Source organism: Echiichthys vipera, assembly GCF_963691815.1.
Source record: "Echiichthys vipera genome assembly, chromosome: 6".
NCBI classification, from domain to species: Eukaryota; Metazoa; Chordata; class Actinopteri; order Perciformes; family Trachinidae; genus Echiichthys; species Echiichthys vipera.
In genome coordinates, this window is record NC_139831.1 from 14,268,780 (window position 1) to 14,290,096 (window position 21,317).

The 21,317-nt window shown below is 40.5% G+C and overlaps 1 protein-coding gene across 1 annotated transcript in view; it reads left to right on the plus strand.

Moving 5' to 3' along the window:
• The first annotated feature begins 1,316 nt into the window (after window positions 1-1,316).
• The window catches only part of tsc22d3 (TSC22 domain family, member 3), a 37,846-nt gene continuing 17,845 nt past the window's right edge, over window positions 1,317-21,317 (plus strand). Inside the window, exon 1 of the mRNA XM_083915815.1 lies at window positions 1,317-2,071. Coding sequence (XP_083771941.1) covers window positions 1,725-2,071 — 347 coding nt within the window. The 5' untranslated portion in view covers window positions 1,317-1,724. The remainder of the gene's footprint in view (window positions 2,072-21,317) is intronic.

Sequence of the window (21,317 nt, forward strand, 5' to 3'; positions counted from 1 at the left end):
AGATAATGTTTATGCTTACCATGCAAGTTGAGACACAAGCACAATAGTGCAATTAAACTAATGTGTAGAATATGCATTTATTATGATATTAACTTTACTTGGTAAAACAACAACAACAACAACACATTATTGTGAATCATAAAGTAATAAAAAAAAAACACTGCAGTTTGCCATCCATTAAATGATGTAAACCTGTGCAGGGTTGCAGGGGGCCGAAGCTTATCCTAGCTCACCTTGGGAGAGACAAGGGTACATCCAGGACAGATCAACAGTCTATCACAGGGCTTACACTGACAGCCATCAACTCCTACAATTTAGAGGTTCACATTTAACTAGCCAGAGCACCCAAAGAAAACCCACATAGACACAGGAGAACATCAAAGGTCCCATACACACAGTGGTATAGTAGAGGGTATACTCAGTTATGTAAAGTATACCCACCTCTTATTCTGGCAGTTTACAGTATACCCACCTATCAGTCAAAAAAACATTGGAATATGTAGGAGCATAGTATCTTTTTTTCAAAATAATTGCCAATAGTTGTGCTGGACATATTATTTTTGCATGACACAAAACAAAATTGCAATAAAGAAATGTAAGTTTACCCACTCCCTTCAAGGTTACATACTCATCTACCTAGCAGTACCTCCACCTCATGAACTACCACTACAACACACAGAAAGGCCCCTGCAGGTTGGAGGATTCAAACGTGCAACCTTCTTGCTGTGAGATGGCAGTGCAGTCCAATGAACCACCAACAATTTAGTAATTTGAAGGAAAAATGTTAACTTATATTCACTTTGACTCTTCAGACTTATTCACAGTCCTTTTCTGTGCAACGAAATCGTGAACTATTTTTTTTATTATTTATTCAATAGAGGCGAAAAAAAAAAAGTCTTAATTTGCCCTGCTGTGAACTCCCACAAGACATTTTCACAAAGACATGTTATTGTGTCTGCAGTCTCCCTCAATCAGCCACTTCTTGTGCTGTCAGCATGGCAGGGTGGAGCTGGCAGAACTGCACATGTTTCAAGCATGCTCTGAAGCCCCCTCCCTCTCTGTCTGTTTCACTTCCCCTTAATGCTGTATGGCTAAGCTGAAAAAAAGAAAAGAGGAGGACCCGGTGCGTGTAACCGGCGATGCTTTTCACCAATCACAGGGGTTTCCCCACCCTTTCTGTCTCTCTCCCTCCCTACTTTTTCACTCCCACCCTCTGTCTCTAGGCACACCAAAAAAAAAAAAAAGTGCAGGGGAAAAAAGTGATAAGCAGCTAGCAGCTTCTGGGTTTTGTTTTCAAGCGCACTCCCGCTGAATCGGCGTGAGTGAGTGTATTTGTGTGTCTGTGGGGCGTTTACTCTTTCTCCTGCCACAGTAGCAACACTGTGCAGCACCGTCGGCCCTGAACAAAAGGCTCAACGCAGCACAGCCACGGGACGAAAAACTCAGGGATAAAAAGCAGGCAGAGTGGCCCAGCGAATCTGCACCTCACAGGGAGGAACCTCAACCTGCCATTTAGCTGTCCTGGTTACCGGAGTGAAGACAGGACTGTACACTATACCAGCCCAGTCTGTCAGTCTGAGCTGAGGAAAACACCCTGTTACCTGTTTTGTCTTTCACTTTGTCTTTTATCCACACACCTTAGTCTCTGTCATCCTTCACTGAGATATCTGCACCTGCCCTTCTTCACCTGGGCGTCTTTCCTTTTCATTCACCTGTCCTTCGAGATGGCAGATGATGACTGCCGCTCGCCCATCGGCCTGGACTGTTGCAGTTGCTGCCTGGACCTGGCAAACGGCTGTGATGACTCCATGGCCAGCAGTCCAGCTCAGGGCCTTGGTACTACTGGGGGCCTACCAGGAAGTCCCACCAGCCCCAGTGTCAGTCACTTTCGCCAGCTCCGCAACCAGCTGATGTACCAGAACCTGAACACTGACAAGCTGAACAACATCATGAGGCAGGACTCCCTAGAATCGGTGGTGAGGGACCCCTGTTTCCTCCTCAATGAGGGGATCTGCAACAGCAACAGCAACATCGATCAGACCATGCTCTCTATACTGCTCTTCTTTCACAGGTATGTCTGCTGTTTGCTTATCTGACAGGTACACTCTTATCTGATATGGATCTTTCTTTAGGACATGAACTTTCAACTTAATGTGACAGTGATCCTTTACCCCTCTTCAGAACATTCAGTACAACATTTTTACTTCTAGATCTGCATGTATCCAATCACAATATGATTGCTGCTTAAGAGTCAAGTTTTGCTTTAATAAACCAGATGGCCAACAGAGACTAATCAGGTTTCCTGGGTCAGCACTTCTTCTTAAATGGCTGACATAAGTGTTTACAGTCATGGATTAAGTATTGGATTGGACAAGAGCCTACATTTTAATTGTGCTCCAGAAATGAATTTCAGATAAGACCGTATGGCAGCTTGTTATTACATACTTCACAAGGAAGTGTAGAGAAACATATTACGATTTAAATGTAGATTATATGGTTTAATTTGGTTGTCTTTGTCCAAAGCACTTTATTTTTTGTATGTTTTTCTTATTTGTTCTTCATATCTAAAGTACATTGGAATAAGGATTCAAAACATACATGAATGTCTGAATATTTACGCAGCTCACAGTGTCTATTTACAGCTACAAGTTCCATGTCTTTTAAGCAGCATAGGCCCTGTTCTCTAAGTACAGGTATAAATGCACCACGACTCATTAAGCACTCATTGAGATCCAAACACTCAGATCACATTCTGAGGTGGTCTTAAGCAGTGTGTATGCATCGCCCTGGGTTCCCTCTGGATTTTTCCTTTGGATTTTTGATTATTACAAAAAATAAGCTCTGTGGTTTTGTTTTGCAAGATAATCGTCACAACTGAACACCGCTATCATGATTTTTGAAGTGTAACTACAGTCGCTAGAATTAAAAAGCTAATGTTAGGCTATGGACACACTGCTACAACATACATTTTCTTCTGACTGATTTCAATTTTACAGCGGGATGACTTTTTGAAGTTTTGTTAGCAACTGCCTTTTTAAAGTTGCGTACAAGCCTCAAAATCCACGAGTGGGTTATTTACTGATTTTATCTCATTGAACAAGATGTTAAAATCTATTAAACCTGCGGTAACCACAGACCATAATTAAGGTATCTACATACGACCCATATAATATTACAAATGACTTTGAGATAAGGGAACCATAAGTGCAAAAAATATAAACACATTTAGGACTAATTCCTGCAGCCCTCTATTGAAGGACTGCCTACTCAATTGATATCCTCTGAGTAATTGGGAGTACATATTCGTTTGCAAATCAATGACATCCTATTAACAACATCTGAAATTTTCAAAAAGCCTATAGAGATATATTACAAGTGAGTAAAACATCTTGGGCGATTTGGTTTGCCTGGAACCCACCGACGAATAGAGAGAGTCTGCATGTTTTTCTTCTTCTTTTAATTTCTGACAGACTAGGCTCAACAACAACAAAAACAACACATTTGGTCTTTGCAAACGGAAAAGATGTACATGTTTATTTGCATCCACATCCGATCACAAGAGGTCACTTGAGACGCATGTGGAGATGCATTCTAATGGTTGGAGTGAACTGACTCACTTAAAGCTGTCCACTTGGGGTCGGATCACCTAAGACATTTATTAATGCCAGGTATAAACAGGACCATATTCAATATGTTACAAAACATGACACTGACAATGGTAGGTGCATGAGCTGTATATTTGCTTTGTAATGTGATTCCTTCAGTGAGGCTATTCAGTTTAAGGACAATCGTTATTTAATATTTGTAAATATTAAAAAAAAAAAAAAATCCAGAGAATAGAAGCGAACTAAATCTTATTTAAAAAGAATGTCTTACAAATACACAAGGTTATTCCAAAGCAACAGTATGCTGTCACATTGATTCAATTCAAACAATCTTTTATTGGTAGAGGTCAATTAAAACTGGCTTGACACCTTCTCCGTCGCTGCCAAACAGTGTTTATAAAACAGTGTTTGGCAGGTCACCGCACACTGTTTGTGAGGAAGAGAATATCTTGCTACAAAAGTTGCTTCCAGTTGGATAGTTTGTTTGGCCACTTCTCTTCAATGACTTCAGCCTTAAATGAACACTTACCATTGCTTAACTCCCTACCCCAGTCAAAAGTTACTGTACAGTGCTCACTTGGAAAAGCTGTAAATTTACATGTCGTCCTGTCTGGTCACAAGAGCAATAAAATGTTGAGATCTACTGGAAAATACACTTCACAAACTTGTTATCAAGAGCCACCTTTGAATGTCATATACTCTGAAGTTGTCGTCATTTGTGTCAGTAAAACAGCGATACGTGTTATAGGATCATGACATATATGTCAGACGTACGTATGTCCTAAGATAACATTTATCTGAGGAATTTGCAAAAGGGCTTTTCTTTGTTGTTTATGGTGGTGTACGTAAGGAATCTTGATGTCGGAATTGTCCTTTGCCCCCACTCTTATCACTTTTCTTCTTAGGAGGTGTTTTCTCTAAACCACCACTGTGTATTCAAACCTACAGACAGACTTTTATACCTTACAACTCTTGATGATGCTGTGCCATTTTATTTTTTTCCTCAAACCCAATTATGAAATACACAGACAACTAACTTCTTGTTTCATTAACATTTTAGGGGAAACATTGATAGTTGCTGTGGTTTTAGAACCAAATATAAGAGGAAAAACTTCAAGTCAAAAGCAAGTCCATTGAATTACATTCATTCTAGCTACTACTGTACATAGTCTTTTGAAAACTTGCCTGTTCGGAATGGGCCGAAAGCTAGGCCCCCAGAATGTTTCTCGAAAAAAGCTCATACAAACAACATCACTCTCAACACTACGCTTTCTTGGGTTCTGAGCTATACACATGCCATGACATTGTTGTGTACCCTTACAATGTCAGAGTATATGCATCATTTGCTTTCAGTTATTTGGGACCAGGCTATTTCTGCGAAGAAAGGCATTCTGAAAGTTACATCACTTGAAATGTTTGAGTTTGCTAGGATGTAGCACCTCCGGTCTCTCTGGTCTCTCTTCATCTGTTGTACCAACCCTCAGTGGTGTATAAGTTAATAAGTCCCCTCTCACTACACTACACAGTGTGTACTACTAATACATTTCTTTTTTTGGCAGCATACACAGCATGCAATTTTCCAACATAAGTTGCCCTCTTGCATGTGAATTCTTGTAAAAAATAACACTTATATCGAGTGCTATTAATTAACCTATTATTTCAGAACCAGATTTTTTCCCATGTTTGGTCAGATAGATTATCTGTAGAAATGTTTATTCTGATAAGATGTGCCTGGAATGAACATGGTAATGGCGTTTGTTATCATTGATTTGGTTATTTGCAGATGTTATCATATCAGCAATGTTCCCTGGCTAAGAAGCATTATCAGTACTATCAAAATTCTCCGCGACCTAAACTGCCAAAGAATATCCAAATAAGTTAAACTTTAACCTGGCTTAACTTTTCTATATGCTACAGCTGTTAGTACAGACTGTTCTTATCGCCTGTGGTCATGACTGATACTGTATTAGTACAGACAGTACAATGGAAGTTAAACCATTACTGTACACTGCAGCTGATGGGGCTGATGATAATTACACCTGAACTAGATTTAAAGTTATTTATAGTGCCAAACTCTCTCCGTAACTCTACAGTATACAGCAGAGGTTACCTCTCTCTGAATAAAACATCACATATAGGCCGAACGTCCACATGCTCACTTTATTTTACCATCTGTTACATAACAGCTTTTCAAATTCTCATTCATTTGATACCTTTTAAGGTTTATTCATGCTGTTGAGCTGCATTATACAATGAAGGAACAGTCTGTCCTGGATGTATTTATGATAACGAGGGCGTGTTGTTACGATACTGAGGATGAAAAAAAATGGGGTGAAGAAACTTCAGATTTGGACTGCAGCTCCAGCTTCAGCCTGTACTCCCTTTTTGGCCCATGGACTTTTTTGAACAAATAGTACTTTTCACACAAGATTATCTAATTTTGGGGCCGTACTCAGAACATGTCCTTATACTTGGATATGCTCAGGTGAGTTATAATTCACTGCAGTGCTCACAGTATCATAATACCTGCTATTCAAACTTAGTTATAATGACACAGCTGCACTTTGGGAAATTCATGCATTGCTTCACAAACTAAAGAGTTGTACAATTTATTGGAATATTAATTGAAATTAAACATCAATTAAGTCATTAGGATATGATTCGATATAGAAATCTTGGTCTTATTATTTATTTCTGTGAAATCTAGAGTTCAGATGCTGGCATTTCCAACTAGGAGAGAAAAATCAGGTTATAAGTGCCGATATTTTTGATATTTCTGGCCCAGAAGTGATGTGTTCACTCACGCCATTGGCCTGTGTGACCGTGTATCTGTCTGTACCAGCTCTGAGTCTTTAGGTACAACGCTTTGTTCCTGAACCTTCCCTCCTGAGGAGGGAATCACAGACACGGATCATGTGGCTTTCGTGGATAGGCTTTTTTCACAGGATTAAAATAATGATTTCAAATGTGCACCCTTTAGTTTTTTTTAATGCACAAACACAAACCGACTCATTCATTCACACACGCATGTACCCACAGTCTAATCCTTTAAACAAGAAAGCTGCCTTGCTAAGCCGAGGTTTGCACAAGTTCATACATTTCTCGAGTGCTCCCTTCGAGAGGGCCCGGCTTCTGATGAAAGCCTGGTTTATAGTGTGACCTCACCCTGGGTGGTCAGCCTTCTTGTTCACCACTTATTAAGAGAATAAAAATGTTCAGTATAGCCTGTGGAAGCACGCCAGGGCATCTTTTGGACTTGTTGAATATCAGTAAGAGGCAGCAGCAGTGGCCAGGAAACTTGTTATGTAAATGATTCGAGGGTCACAGAAATGTGCTGAGAGGAGGATTTGAACTCACAAGTCATGGTTGGTGTTGGGACAGAGCCAGGGAGCCCTAACAGTGGTGGTGGAGTGGTGGGTGGCACAGGATCTGTGATTTTCACAGGATAAAACCAGGGCAAATGTGTTGATTTAATTTGTGGCTTAGAGAGCAACACTGCAGTCAATCACTACTTAACAGCCACTAAACACCATCACATAGCAGAGTGAAGAGGGGTGAAGAGTCTGTAGCAATGACAGAAACGTTTATCACAGGAGTTTGGGTCTGTGACCAGTCAGACAGTCAGTAAGCAGTCAAAATACAAAGGGTAAAGAGCTTAGCAGCGGCACAAAGGATGTCACAGAGTGTCAAAGACCTCATAAAAGAGTTTTTCTCTGCAGCAGCCACTTACGTGACCACATGACAGGGTTGAAGTGGAGTTTGCACCCTTCAGTCTACAGAGCTCCCCTCCAGGTATATAGACAAGATAACAGTCGATTTGAAGTGAGAAAAAACTAAAATACATCGAATAAGTTATCGAGACAGTTCTTTTTTGTTGAGCAAACATGTAAAGAGAATGCCAGAATGTCTTTTTTTTAATAAACTCCGGATTCGCTTCCTACGTTGTTGGTGCTTCCTACTTTGTTGGTGCTATTTTGAGCAATATTAGTGGTTAAAAAAATTCCATTTGGATGTGCTCAACGCAGAAGTTGCAAAAAAATGTATTTCTCGGTTCAAGTCCTGTGATTGAACAATAATTGTCTGGCTAGGAAAGACAGCACTTTTCCTGTCAGATGAAAAAGGTTTGGAGATTTTCTGCTCATAACTATTCATCCTTCTAACGCTTTTGTGCCAGTAGTAAAAGTTCCTCACTTTAGCCTGAGATGATCACTGGCCTTTGATTTCGGGCCAGGTGACTACTGAACATGACCTAGCCCTCCCACAATGGAGTGGAGACAGGATCCAGCTGTGTCAGAGAACCCACTGCGCTTTAGATCTCTACTATTTGATCAAAATATAAACCATGAAATAGCTTTGCTGCTGGACGACCCAGACCTACATCTAGTGATCCACTGTGGAGGTTATAGAAAGTGTCTTTGCCATGTATAAGCCATCCAGAAATCCATGCAAATGTATATTTAAACAATTCTAATAACTTCCAAAGGAAAAATACGTGTCTGTGAGACTACTGTAGGAGCATTTTTAACCCAGCAATAAACATCAGTTTAATCATAGTTTTTGGTTCCTGACAGTGGATCAGTTCTCTACCATAGAATATGATGAGAAGTAAATATCTTCTTTCTTACTGATTTGATTGTAGAGTGAGCTAATTTACATGCAGGTCATGTCTGCAAAATTATCTGAAGCTGAAATTACCTGGCAGTTCTGCCTGCTGAGTCTTTGAGGGCAAATCATTTGCATAGAAGACTTGTTAAAAAAGAGATACACACTTTTGGAGAAGTCACAGAGATCATTGTGCACACTGTGCCATCCATGCCTCTGGATGTTTTTGTGGTGTACAATGGCCGCAGACTTTTAGATTTAACAATATGTATTCAGACTCAGTTCTGCAGAAAACACTGTGGCTTTTAAGAAGCAGACAAACTAGTCAGGAATGGAAAGATAAGGTAAACACAACACTACTTCCTGTGTATTATGAAGAATGGAGAAAAAAAACCTACACCCATAACAAATACACAGCACAATTACAAGACCATTGTCTCTTAATTATCAAAAGATGTTACTTTCTATAACAGCTGTAGGGATCAGAGTGAATCTGCACCAGAGTTAAAATTCAAATTTCACATCCCTTCTACTGTTACTAAGCAATCCATGGGAGAGGGCAGTGTGATATGAAGTCTCGCATTGATATAACACGATACAATATATGGGAGGTGAAATCTGCTGAGTTTGAAAGTATTCTTCTCATTGCTGATGTCTCACAGTTCAAATCAAATTACATTGTGTTTGAGCTCTCTTTTGCAACAAAACAAAACAGCTTATGACTCGGTGTGTCCCGTAAAAAGGAAAAACTATGCGTCGTTACATAACATAGTGGGTTTCAGGTGGCCGGGGAACACGGACAGATGTAAACAAAAAACAATGATTAGCGGCAAGAAGGAAAAAAGGAAGGATATCGGGGGTGGAAGAACAAATTCATGGCCGGGAAAGTCTAAGGAGCCAATCCCTAACAAACAAAAGGCCCTGAAGCGAGGTCTGAGCAATGTCAAGGGAGAAACGGGGAAAGATAGCTGGAGAGAGAGAATCAGAGGTAGACAAACAGCCAGACAAGAGGCGGGTACAAAGACAAAACATAGACAGGGCTTGCCAAAAATAGGGTGCTGTTGACATAATATGCAAGTAGACTTCAGACAACTGTGGTAAAAGTCACAACATTTTCTATAGCTAAAGGAAGTCATTCTTTTGTGGCGACAGGAAGTAAAATGTAAAAGGTGTTTGTTTTACAGTTTTTATGGGTTTCCTTAGTAACAGAGGCTTTCACCACTCCTGTGTTGCAAAAAGGCATTAGGGGACCAAGAGGTCGATTCACAAAATAGACTAGATTTTAGATCTAGAAGAGACGTTGGCTTATTTGATGTGTTTGCACCAAAAATTAGCCCTGTGCTTGATTTTATCACTGAGGGAGCAATTTAAAGAAGGATGTAACAATAATGGCTTTATTATGGACCTCTTGAGTTAGTGCTTTGTTGTGTTGGGACTAGTGTGAATAGGCTGCCCTTGTTGCCGTGCCAGTAGATGTCTGGAGCCACTGTGAATGGTTTGCGTGTATATTTTTCTGTATGTGTGTATGTTGAGTACTCTACTGTACTCCACTACTAGACTAGACGCTGCCTTCTGTCTATGCTCACAGTTTTAGCATGTGTACATTTACCTCCCAAAACACACACCATCCACTTCAGCAGGGAGAGATCATGGTGTCACCTCAGAAATCCACCTACACACCCTGTACCGCAGGTTGATGCAACCTCCTGCGTACTGACCTTGTCTTTACCAACACCGCTGTGGTTCCGCGTTCAGATGCACCTAGCAACACGGTAAACTGAGCAGATTGCAGTTAGAGTGTTCAAGGGGACATATCAGGTTAATTTTCAGGTTCATACTTGTATTGTGGGTTTCTAAAAGAACATGTTTACATGCTTTAATGCTCAAAAACACATTATATTTCTCATACTGTCTGTCACCTGTATTCACCCTCTGTCCAAAATGCTCTGTTTTAGCACCTTTGAGTTTCTGTGCAATTTGTTTTGCTCAAAAAAAGTTTACAATACAATAGACCAACCAAATGTATAACAAGTTACATAAAGTGTTTCTTATAATTGAATTAAACAAATATTGGTGCAATTTTTAAAACTGCCCTTCTTTAAGATTTCTAGCACGTACAGGTCTGGCTATATTCAATATTTTCTTTATTGTCAACAAATCCTCTGAAAAAACCCAACCAAAAACAGCAGTGGATCTGAATATCACCTATAACACTAAAACCTGATACATAAACACAACAGGCCACACTGTTGCACTGGGTGATATGTTCCTTCACTACAATGGACTACACTACATTAACATTTATTTTCAGATAATCACAGACACCATCCTTATGCTGTAAATACTTGCTAGCATTACTGGAACCTCCCCTGAAATAGTACACTTTGTTTGAGAACCTTTTTGCTACAGTGCCCATCTACTTTAAGAAATGATTCAGCCTTTCTTAAAAATTAAACTGTATTCATGACCTGATTATATAAATGATTTCAGTACGAACAACTGGGCGTGCGGATGACAGCACACACAAGTTGTGTTTGTTTTCGTTGTTTTGTCTTTTCGTTGGAATTGTTCGTTGGAACAAAACAAATATAGCTACAATTACTCCTTAAGGATTGGTTATTGGTTAGAAACTTAAGACTCCATAATGACCTTGAATTTGTTAGCATAAAATAAAGTCCCTGTAATCTGTTAATCCAACAAACCTGTCCTCGGTGACAGCTGCAAGGTTCAGGAATGAATAATTCATGTATGTCTGGAAGACATAAGACACACTCCTTGGCAACGCAAACACACACACAAATATGAACACACTTCACAGTACAGTATACAATATACCGTTGTTGACACGTCACCACATCAGAATCCAGCTAAGCTCTTTTGTCCTGCAGAGTAGAGACATACTATATACCAGAGATGGATTAGAAATCTATAAGTAACATCAAATTTTCCACCCGTCCGTCAAATCCTCAACATCAGACTTTAAATTCTTTAAGACGTGATTCATTTGTCACAACCTCATTAGGAAAAAATTAGTCAAAAGTGATTCGGACAATTTTATGAAAATGTACGAAAAAGAGACATGGTTGATAAATGTGCTTTGAATCTACTTGTTTTACAGTTGCTGCTACTGCATGCATGTATGAATCTATGTTCATAAAATATAGTATATAGAAATTTAGTCAGTAAATCTTTAAAACTTAATTCATTTGGCAGCTAAAACAAACCTGAAGCAAAAGCAGTTAAATGAAAGTGAAAATGAAAGGTTTCTGATTGCTTAGTGCCTATTGGATCATTGTTATCACACTGCTGTTCTAAATCATAAATGTCCAACATCCAAGTGTCGAGAGGTCACGCAGCAAAAACATTTAGTCCAGATTAATGTTGCGGTTTCTGTTGAAAGCTCCTTGTACTGAATTCCCACGATGATCGATTTCGACACATAACTATATTCAAAAATTTAGGAAGAATTCCTGAAACAAGTCCATACAAAAGTATGGAGACTACATAAATACAAGGATCTCTCCCCCCGACAGCACAGCTGAGTGATGATTCCTGTAAGATGGCTTTGGAAAGTGCAAAATCGGGCACTAATGTTACAGAACTACAAGAAGGAAGCATTCTTAAAAAAAAAGATTCCACAAATACTTCAAAACAGGGAAGCAGTACCACCCATCCCTTAAAATCCTTTCATCTTTAATGCTTCATGTTTGTGTAACTCTCTTTGTCCTCTCCTCCTAATGCCACATCTCGTCCTTTTCTCTTTATCCTTCTTCTTCCTTTAAGTCAGTTGTTCTAGTTGGCAGATGTCAGACTTATATAAGTTTGAAGGAAGGTGGTGGTGGTGTGTGTATGTGTGTGTGGAGGGGGGGGGGGGGGGGGGGTTGGAGTGACCGTGGCGTGTGCTAGTTGCCTTATCTGTTTGGACCATGGCTATGGCGCCTATTTAGATAATAAAGCAGCCTGTCAACACTTGCCGTCACACACACTCCCACACACACACAAACAGCCCTGCAATTAAGAGTGAGTAATAGTGTCAAACAGTCAATACGTTATAATTAGGCTCTTTAAATAGGAATTAGTAATACAGCTTGCATAACACTTGGTTTTAGGGGTTATAGTGCACTGTGGTTTGCTCTTTTCATCAGACTGCTGCTCACACACTTCTTATCTATTAATTTATTTTATTTAAAATGGACTTTGTACACTTTACATATATGTCACTATTTGATGCAGCAGATTGTAGCTTTAAGCTGTTTCACATCTTTAGTCCCTTAGCAGGTCAAAACTAAGAAACAGCACAATAAGTGGTGCAAGTTTTAAAGAATAGAACGCACGACAAAACACAAGGCTGCACACGATGTATATTTATCAATTTATAGCAAGTCATGAAGAGCAATGATAGAGGGATACAGAGCTGAGCAGCTTTTAACAGCCTATTAAAGTTGGCTTTGAAAGTGCTGATAGAGCTTCAGCTCCTCACGTCATCAGGCAGGGTGTTCCACTGATTTGTGGCTTTTACAGAAAAATCTGATTGACCAAATGCAGTATGGTACAATCTTGTATAGAGGATATTTTTATATCTAATATCTAAGAGAATCTAATAGAATTTAATGAGTGAGTGGAGGAGGGGAAAACCATTTAAAATGGCATAAACCAGGTATAAAATCTGACAACAGTTAATATGTGTATTGTTTCTAGTGAAGTTTAAGTGTAGATGCAGGGAAGCTTAAAATTATTATTACTTGCACTCTCCATACCACCCAGGCTTTCATTCATGTGCTATTTTTATTGGGAAGGCTTGGGATTCCCATTCTGGCCCTCTAACTCTGCATGAGAAGTGAGAATGTGGTAACCCACCCTTCTACTCTGGGCCAAGTTAAAGTTTGGCTGAGGTGAGGAACAGTAGATCTGGAGTGGAAACATTTTTTTTCAAGAGCAAACTGTGTCCAGATCTGCTAGGAAAAAGCAATCTAGCCGCCTGAAGATGTAAGAGCTTTGATGAAAGAGTTTGTAAAAAACAACAACAACTCAACAACTAAATTTAACTTTTTTTGCACCAAAGAACTGGTATAACCAGACATCATTCCAGATTCATTCTGATGCTAACTCCATCTGTTTCTCTCTGGACGCCTGTTTCATAATCCCATGCGCTTTTGTCCCACACCAAGTCACTTTTTTTTCTTACCACAAAAGTCTGCTACACAATGCAGCCAGACAGTGCTTTTGTGGAGCGGCCCTGAGCCAGGCCTGTCATTAGCCTGTCTTATTCTCCCTGGGCACTATTCACACGCAGGATGGGTACATGATGTACCCAGGGTATGCACACACACATACACGCACACGCACACAAACACGCACACGCACACGCACACGCACACGCACACGCACACGCACACACACACACACACACACACACACACACACACACACACACACACACACACACACACACACACACACACACACACACACACACAACAAACACTCTTATGATGTCTTTTCTCCTGCAGGGCACAGAGCAAGTATTAGACATACAGCGCTTTAGCAACGGTGTTGCCACAGCCCATTACCGAGAAGTGAGAAGAGTCTCTGGGAAAGAAAACAATAACTTCTGTGAACCTCTGCAGGTCATGAAGACATGCTTTCTAGAACACAGGAAAGGTTACAGCACAAGGGCCAAACACATGTTCTATTTTTGAAGTTGCTGGACATCTGCAGTTTGGCAAAATGTTCTTCTGTGTGCTCTTATAAACAGTTTTGAGCTCTATGGGTGGATGTGTAATTTAAGAGCCAAAAGTATCCAAAACACCACTCTCCTGTCATGCAATGGGAAAAATGGTAATGAGTTTGGCATTAAGAAACTTAAAAGAACACAGGAAGCATATGTCAGACTCAGTTAAGCAGTTTTTTGGCCTGTTTGCATATTAAAAAAACGTGGGTGTTTCAAAGTAAATGTTTAATTAGATTTATACTCTGACACCTGCTTCCCATCACACAATCATATCTGTAATTGAATCTACAGTACCTGAGTGGGTTTTTAACATTTTGTGCAATTAAAGCTTTCTGAAGTGTTTGCCTCATTTTCAAAAGATGTGTCACCTTAACATTCCCGCACTGTGCTGTCATCCATAATTGCATCATTAAATCGTGCTTTTGCACAACATTGAGAGGATAAGCAAAAAACAAACAAGCGAGATACTTCACACAACTGTCTAGCTGGGAAACTAAGTGGAGAACATCTTAGGCAACCTGCTCATGCCTTGGTGCAATGAGTTTGTTTCATCAGATGAATCTGAGTATGCAATAAACTTGCTAAATCAAGAAAACATTTTTTTTTCCGTGGGCAGAGGCAGAGCTTGGCAGAAATGAAATGTAATATAACTGCCACTCTGAGTTAGAGTTTACAGTATACATGCCCTCCAAAAAAGGCCAAATGACTGGCAAATCCCCATGAACCATAATCAAACTCTGACTTAAGTGAAATGAATATGGTTTCCTGTTTGTTACTGCTGTGTCCAAATTTCCAAACTCTCATTGGCTTTGAGTGGCTGCATAACAAGAGAGGGGCTCTGTGAGAAAGAAAGGAAAAGACAGACAGAAAAACCTAAAGTAACTTGCATAAGAAAAAAAAAAGAAAACAAAGAAATGTGATGCAGCGGAAACCTCTAAATGTACCAGTTGTCTTTGGGGGGATGACAATGCAGTTATCAGGGTGAGTCGCAGACATTGAAAACATAAAGCTGTTTATATCAGCAGTTTATTGTGTAGGACTGTGGCTCTTAAAATCAAGTCAGTTCCCCTCCCTGTAACTTCAACAGAAGAAAGGAGAGGCTCGCCCTGGACTGAGGACCAATTTGGTCCCAGTGGTAGGCTGAAAACGTGGAGCTGTTCTGCCAAGCTCTTTTTTTCTTTATGCGAATGCCTTTCTGGCAGACAAGAGCCTGCGGGAGAAAAAGGAGAAAAATAGATGCATGTGCCAAGTTTCAGTGATTTGTTTCTGGCCATTCCCAGAGAGAGAGAGAGAGAGAGAGAGAGAGAGAGAGAGAGAGAGAGAGAGAGAGAGAGAGAGAGAGAGAGAGAGAGAGAGAGAGATACTATCAGACTCAAAATAACAAGATGCATCCTTTTCCAAAAGCTCACTTCTGTCTTTGTGTCACTGTGTTTAAAAGAAGGTCGTTGCACCATGAAGCGTCCCGGGCCTGTTGTATCTGATGGGGCATTGTGCCTCAGTTCCATGCCATCTATACCTGTATCTATGCCATCCTAAGGAGCAATTAGCACCAGTGACATTAAATGACCTCTTTCTGCATTCCTTCCAGTATACTGTCATGGAGAGGAATGAGTCATAGATCATCTTTATGTTTGCACGGTGTGGTGTTTACACAGTCTGGGATGAGGCTAAACAACGACCCTCTGAAAGCATGTGAGCTTCTGCAGTGAAGTAATAGACTCTGAACTCAGCAACCGGTGAGGCTAATGCCAAGAAAATGTGGGACTGCGGGAGGAATGTTGACAAATGCTGAAACTCCCATTCCCTCCCTTTCTTCATGTATTCCTCCCAACTTTCTCTCACTCCTTTTTTTGTGCACACAGGCACACACACACACACACACACACACACACACACACACACACACACACACACACACACACACACACACACACACACACACACACACACACACACACACACACACACACACACACACACGCACCACAAACACACACACACACAGATTCCATCCGGGCTGCCATCCCGGTCCCTGGCACAAGTCTTTCAAGGGGCCTGAAATGCACACAAAGGCCTATTTATTACTAGCCTGCATACGAGGTGTCATATAAAGGGAAGTGGACCCTGCACTACTCTGGCAGAGACGGAGAGACAGAAAAGATGGGAGTTTATGTAACACTTGAGGTCGCAACCTTTCAGAACTTGTGAACCGACTGTGCGGAAGTCGGCCGGGGTCAGGAGGTTTTTCTCGCGTCAGCAGGGACATCTTTCGCTGCATAAGAGACTGACAGTTGACCCCTTCTTCACCTAAAAATAAGTAACAGCTCGGGTCACCTTAATCAAGTCAAGAAAACAGCTCACTTCTTAATCCTTATCTCCATATCTCCAGTAGTAGCTCACGTCTGCAGGAATTTTGACAGGTAATCGTCATCATCTGTAAGGTGCATTCTCTCTCCTTCTCCTTCACATTTCCCATCTGTCAGTTCAACACATTTATCTGATGTGTCACCCTTTTGATGCTTGTTTACCATAATTTAATTGTTGCTTTGCTATAGGCATGCAGGGCACGGTGCGTGGGAGGGAAACAAACACAATAATGATGTTACACAACTAGCTTTTTCCTTTGCATGTTGCTGCAAGGATTGTTGACCCATAATGTAAGTTTAAACAACTGAAGTTTTTTTTAGCATACAGCAGCTTTGAGGTTCATTGTATGCATCTGAAAGAAATTGCTGCACTGCACGCAAGAAAGGCATATTTATCTAAGCAAAGATATTTACAGCAAGATATTCACATATATACAGACATTTACAGCAAATGAAACAGTAAGAGCTGACATTTAGGGTTTATTTTTCAATTTAAAAAGACACTTTCTTAAATATATAACACAAACTGCAACTTATACAATTTTATCAAAGTATTGGCCAAATGATGCATGGATCAGGGTAAATCCGGTTAACATATGGGTGATGACTGATGAGGGTCGTTTTTGGGTCGGGGCAATAGGTGAATGTTCTGACACTCCAACCATGAATAATCTGTAGGTCTACTGTAATGACTGAGTGCTCCTCCTGATTCCAAGGCAGAGTTCTGTTCTCACCGAAGGTTACATAACAAACAGACAGACACAGCGGTGTGGAAATGTTGGCAAAACACTGGCAATCCTTTCCATGCTTTTCCCAGCAGAATCATTCCTTTGAATCGTTGTTATCAGATCCATTTAGTGGCTTGACTTAGTATTTCTAGGGCGCTATTTGTTCATGGGCCCACTTCCTAGCTGTCTAGAGGGAGAGGATGCTATTGTAGCTCATATCAGTGGGAAATTCAGAGAAACACCCTGATAATAAAAAAAACAAAGCCCTTTGCTGTTATTTTGTGACAAGGGGTGGATGCAAAGGATTGAAAAAACTTGAAAGACAAGCAAGATACTTCCTCCTATTTATATTCAAACATGCTTTCTAGAAGTAGATATCAGATTCAGACAAGGTGGTACTTGTCCCTGTGAGTGCAATAATATCTAGGCCACTGCATTGAAATCAGCATCACTCAGCGCCTCCCCTGGCGCCTGTCTTTTTAGGTGACACTATCAATTGTCCTCTCACGTTGGCATCTTAACTGGCATTTGCATTTTATGGTACCTGTGGAAACAGATGCAATGGTTCAACTTGGATGGGCAACGCAGCCACAATTTATTGTAAAATCTTTTGGGAATCCTCATCTTTAGATTTATGATGTGAAAAGAGCAGCTATTGCAGATAATTTTATACATCATTTTGTAATTGCCATGATAATCAGATTTTTGTTCCTGTGAGAGTGGAGCCAAACCTGGACCCTATTTTCCCATGCTTGGACAATGATACAGATTTTTCTGATTAGTATTGTAGAATTAGTGTCTGACAACATTCTGAAAATTACCCTAAATAAAGGTTTTTCTTGACCTTTCGCACATAAAAATATTGTATACCTACAAGTGAGTGCTGAGGACTTAATTTTCCTGTTGTATGATTTTTGGGTCGGCACCCATTTTACTCCTAAGACTAATGAGACTTCTTTTGTTTGAACACTTAAAATAACAATCCGAGCCTGTCACCTTTATTGGACGTACATTGACGGGTCATATTGCCCAAGCCTGGTTGATCCAATACCACAAATTGCAGATGTCCGAGTGGCCACTAGGGGCAGGTTTCATAATAGTGCAATTTCTCATTGACCCCCATGTTATATAGGCCATTTTTCACAGTATAATCAAACCTATTTAAGGCCTGCTACAAAAAAACATTTGAGTCTGTATGTTTAGGTCATATCTCCATGAGAACATGGGGGGTGGGGGGTTGGGGGGGGGGTTGTAGCAGGCTACTTTTTATTTTATTGAAGGTTTATGAATAATTAGGGGCGTGGCCTCTTGAGTGACATCTAGCCGCTGGCCCTCACTTCGCCTCAGAGGTAAACGTCAGCCAGAGGGACGTATCTCCCTCCCCATCATCACATCCGTGCTTTTTTTTTGTAAGAGCAAATGAGGCAGAATTAAAGTCTGACAAGATGGCGACTCCCATAGGTAAGATTGAGATCAAGTTGAGAGAACGGACCTTGATGGAGAGGCTACGTCCATTTTTTATACAGTCTATGGTATTGCCCCACAGGGCTATATGGCAGCTGTTTAGCGACTGCTGGCTGCAGAACTGTTGCTCAATACTTGACCAATTCTAAAAATTGTTGTCTCCATTGGTCACTTAGATACAAAACATGAACAAATAATAAAGTTTCACTTTGTGGTTATTTTCTTTGTCAAAAGCGTTGGATATTTAAAACACATTTCTGCATTATCCAAGGCTGTAATGATATCAACAATGGAGTAAATCCATTCTAAACACTGTTTCCCTGCAGTGATAGTCCGAAGGGTCAATGGAACCTGCTGTCAGCTCCACAATGAGACATGCAGTAGAACAGATTAAAGACTTAGATTCAGCTTATCATCACCCCATGATAAGAGGCTAACACGTTTTGCAGATGTCTGCACTGTTACTCCTGCATAACATCCTACTGAACAAGCTCTGTATGTCATCTTATAAATACAGGTGGAGGTTTGAGGATCTGACATACTGTAGGTCTACCCAGCTGTTACTAATCTTTTCTACAGTCATAATACAATGATGGATTCCTTTGTTCTTTCTATATTGTCGCTATCACATAAAATGTACCTTCAAAATTAGTGTCTAAACGGGACAACAGTGTATGTCTGAGGTTTTCACCACATCACATATGGCAGAATTTTTCCAACACACCCAGGTCAAATACAGTGTTGGGTAAAACTTTTTGCTGATTGAGTAAACCCAAAGCAGATAGCGTGTCATTGTAGCATTTAGATCTTGTCTTTGCCATATTAAGACTCTATCAATCTTTCTCTTTTGCAAACACACCAGCATAACCCCTGCCTCATATCTCAAGGTAACCATGTTTTTTGACAGTTTACCTAAAGAACTGGGAGTACAGCCAAAGTTCGCTATCAGAGGAAACACTGCCTAACAACAGCTGTGAAAGCCCTCTCCTCCCTCCCTCTTTCTCCTCCTCTCCGTTTCTCTTCCTCATTTTTGCATTTTCCTGTTTTGGTGTTTGGTAGCTCTTTGCTCAGTCTTTGATACAAAGCAAGGGGCTGTCCTCGGGCTGCATAGCGCAGACAAGCAGTATCTGGTGAACCGGAGAAAGGCGATACCGTGGAATGTTGTTGTTGCACTAATATACGTGTCTGACTGTTATTTTTCTTTTTCATGCAGAAAGTCAGCTTTGAAAGAAAAGCTGAGAGACAACAGAAATCAAAATAACTAGAAACATCATCGGTAATATTGTTTAGCCAAATGGAGTAAACATTGCCTCAAAATGTGGTTCGCTATATCTTCACTTTGCATATCTTGCAGCACTTCCATACCTGCCAGTCAAGTAGTGTGTGTGTGTGTGTGTGAGTGTGTGTGTGTGTGTGTGATATTTTGTTCCTAAATCTTTTTCATGTTAAATAACAGGATGAAAGGGTATGATCAAGCAACATCACTGTGCACTCACTGCTCAGCTCAGACTTGTTACACTTACGGGTTAAAACAAACTTAAGAATCTAAATCCATTATGCTCAAGGCTGATGTTATTTCACCACGTGACCTCTCAAACCTTGCATCCATATGCAGCCCAGTCTCGCACACTCCTTGCCTCTGTCAGATGAACACGCATGGTGCAACTTATGCCAAAAATAGCTAAGCGTGTTCCAGACAACAACTAGGGATATGACGAGACAGGTCAGAGACAGGATAATAACCTTGAGTCTGGGTTACGCTGTCCTGAAGCATGCCAGTCAGTCAGATAGGATTTACTGCGTGTGAAAGAACAGGAATAACAACTGTTGGAGGAGGAGGAGGAGGAGGAGGAGGAGGAGGAGGAGAGGTGAAGAAGAAAAACCCAAACAAACAAGCAACAGACACAGACAGCAGGACAAACAACTGTGCGCAAGGTGGCAGGCAAGATACAGAAGTGACATGGCTGCATCAAGACACATCATTAACAAGACACATTGCCACTCCGGCAAACAATATTTATCAACTCAAGAGGCACATACTGTAACTATTACTGTTATGATTTGTAAAGGTTGCCAGTTACCTTGCAGGCGCCACACCATGCTACTTCTCTTTGCGGTCAGTTCTGTAATTACAGTCTCACCCAGAAAGCACACCAGTCATTAAACTAGTGTGAAAAAGACAATCAGTCAGAGAGGCTGCAAAATAAAGATAATCGCTTGCTGTTTTTGGATGTGTTCATGTACTTTCTGTCTGCCTGTGTGTGTGTGTCTATGTGTGTGGTGTGTGTAGGTCAGGAGTTATGCAGTCGGTGTGGGAACCCGCGAAATATCCGATTTTGTTTCAGTTCTTCAAATACTGAAAAAGTCCCTTGTGATTGTTGGTATAAATCAACTTACATTTGTTTCATTCACAATTCACAGGTTAATTTACCGTAATAACAATGAAGGCCAGATGCTTGAAATTATTTAAAAAAAAATCAATTATTTTCATTATAATCTAGAGAGACGCCACAAAATCTTACACTAAACTGAGACACGGAAAGGCCACAAGATCTGTGCCGTATGACTGGATGAAAAGAAATGTGGCAATTAAAATGCAATTGGCTGTATACTTTGACTCCATTATTACGCAGTTGGATGGACTGAATGATGGATAGACAGTTTGATTGCAGAAATTAAGATATAGCTCTGGCAAACGCACTGGCACGTACCTGCTCTTGTGTGCAATAATTCTGCAACAAAAAGAAAAGACACAGCAGCGTGCTTTCGTGTTATTGCAGGATTGAAGCCAAAGACAACCCCAGATCAATGCCCTGCTCTG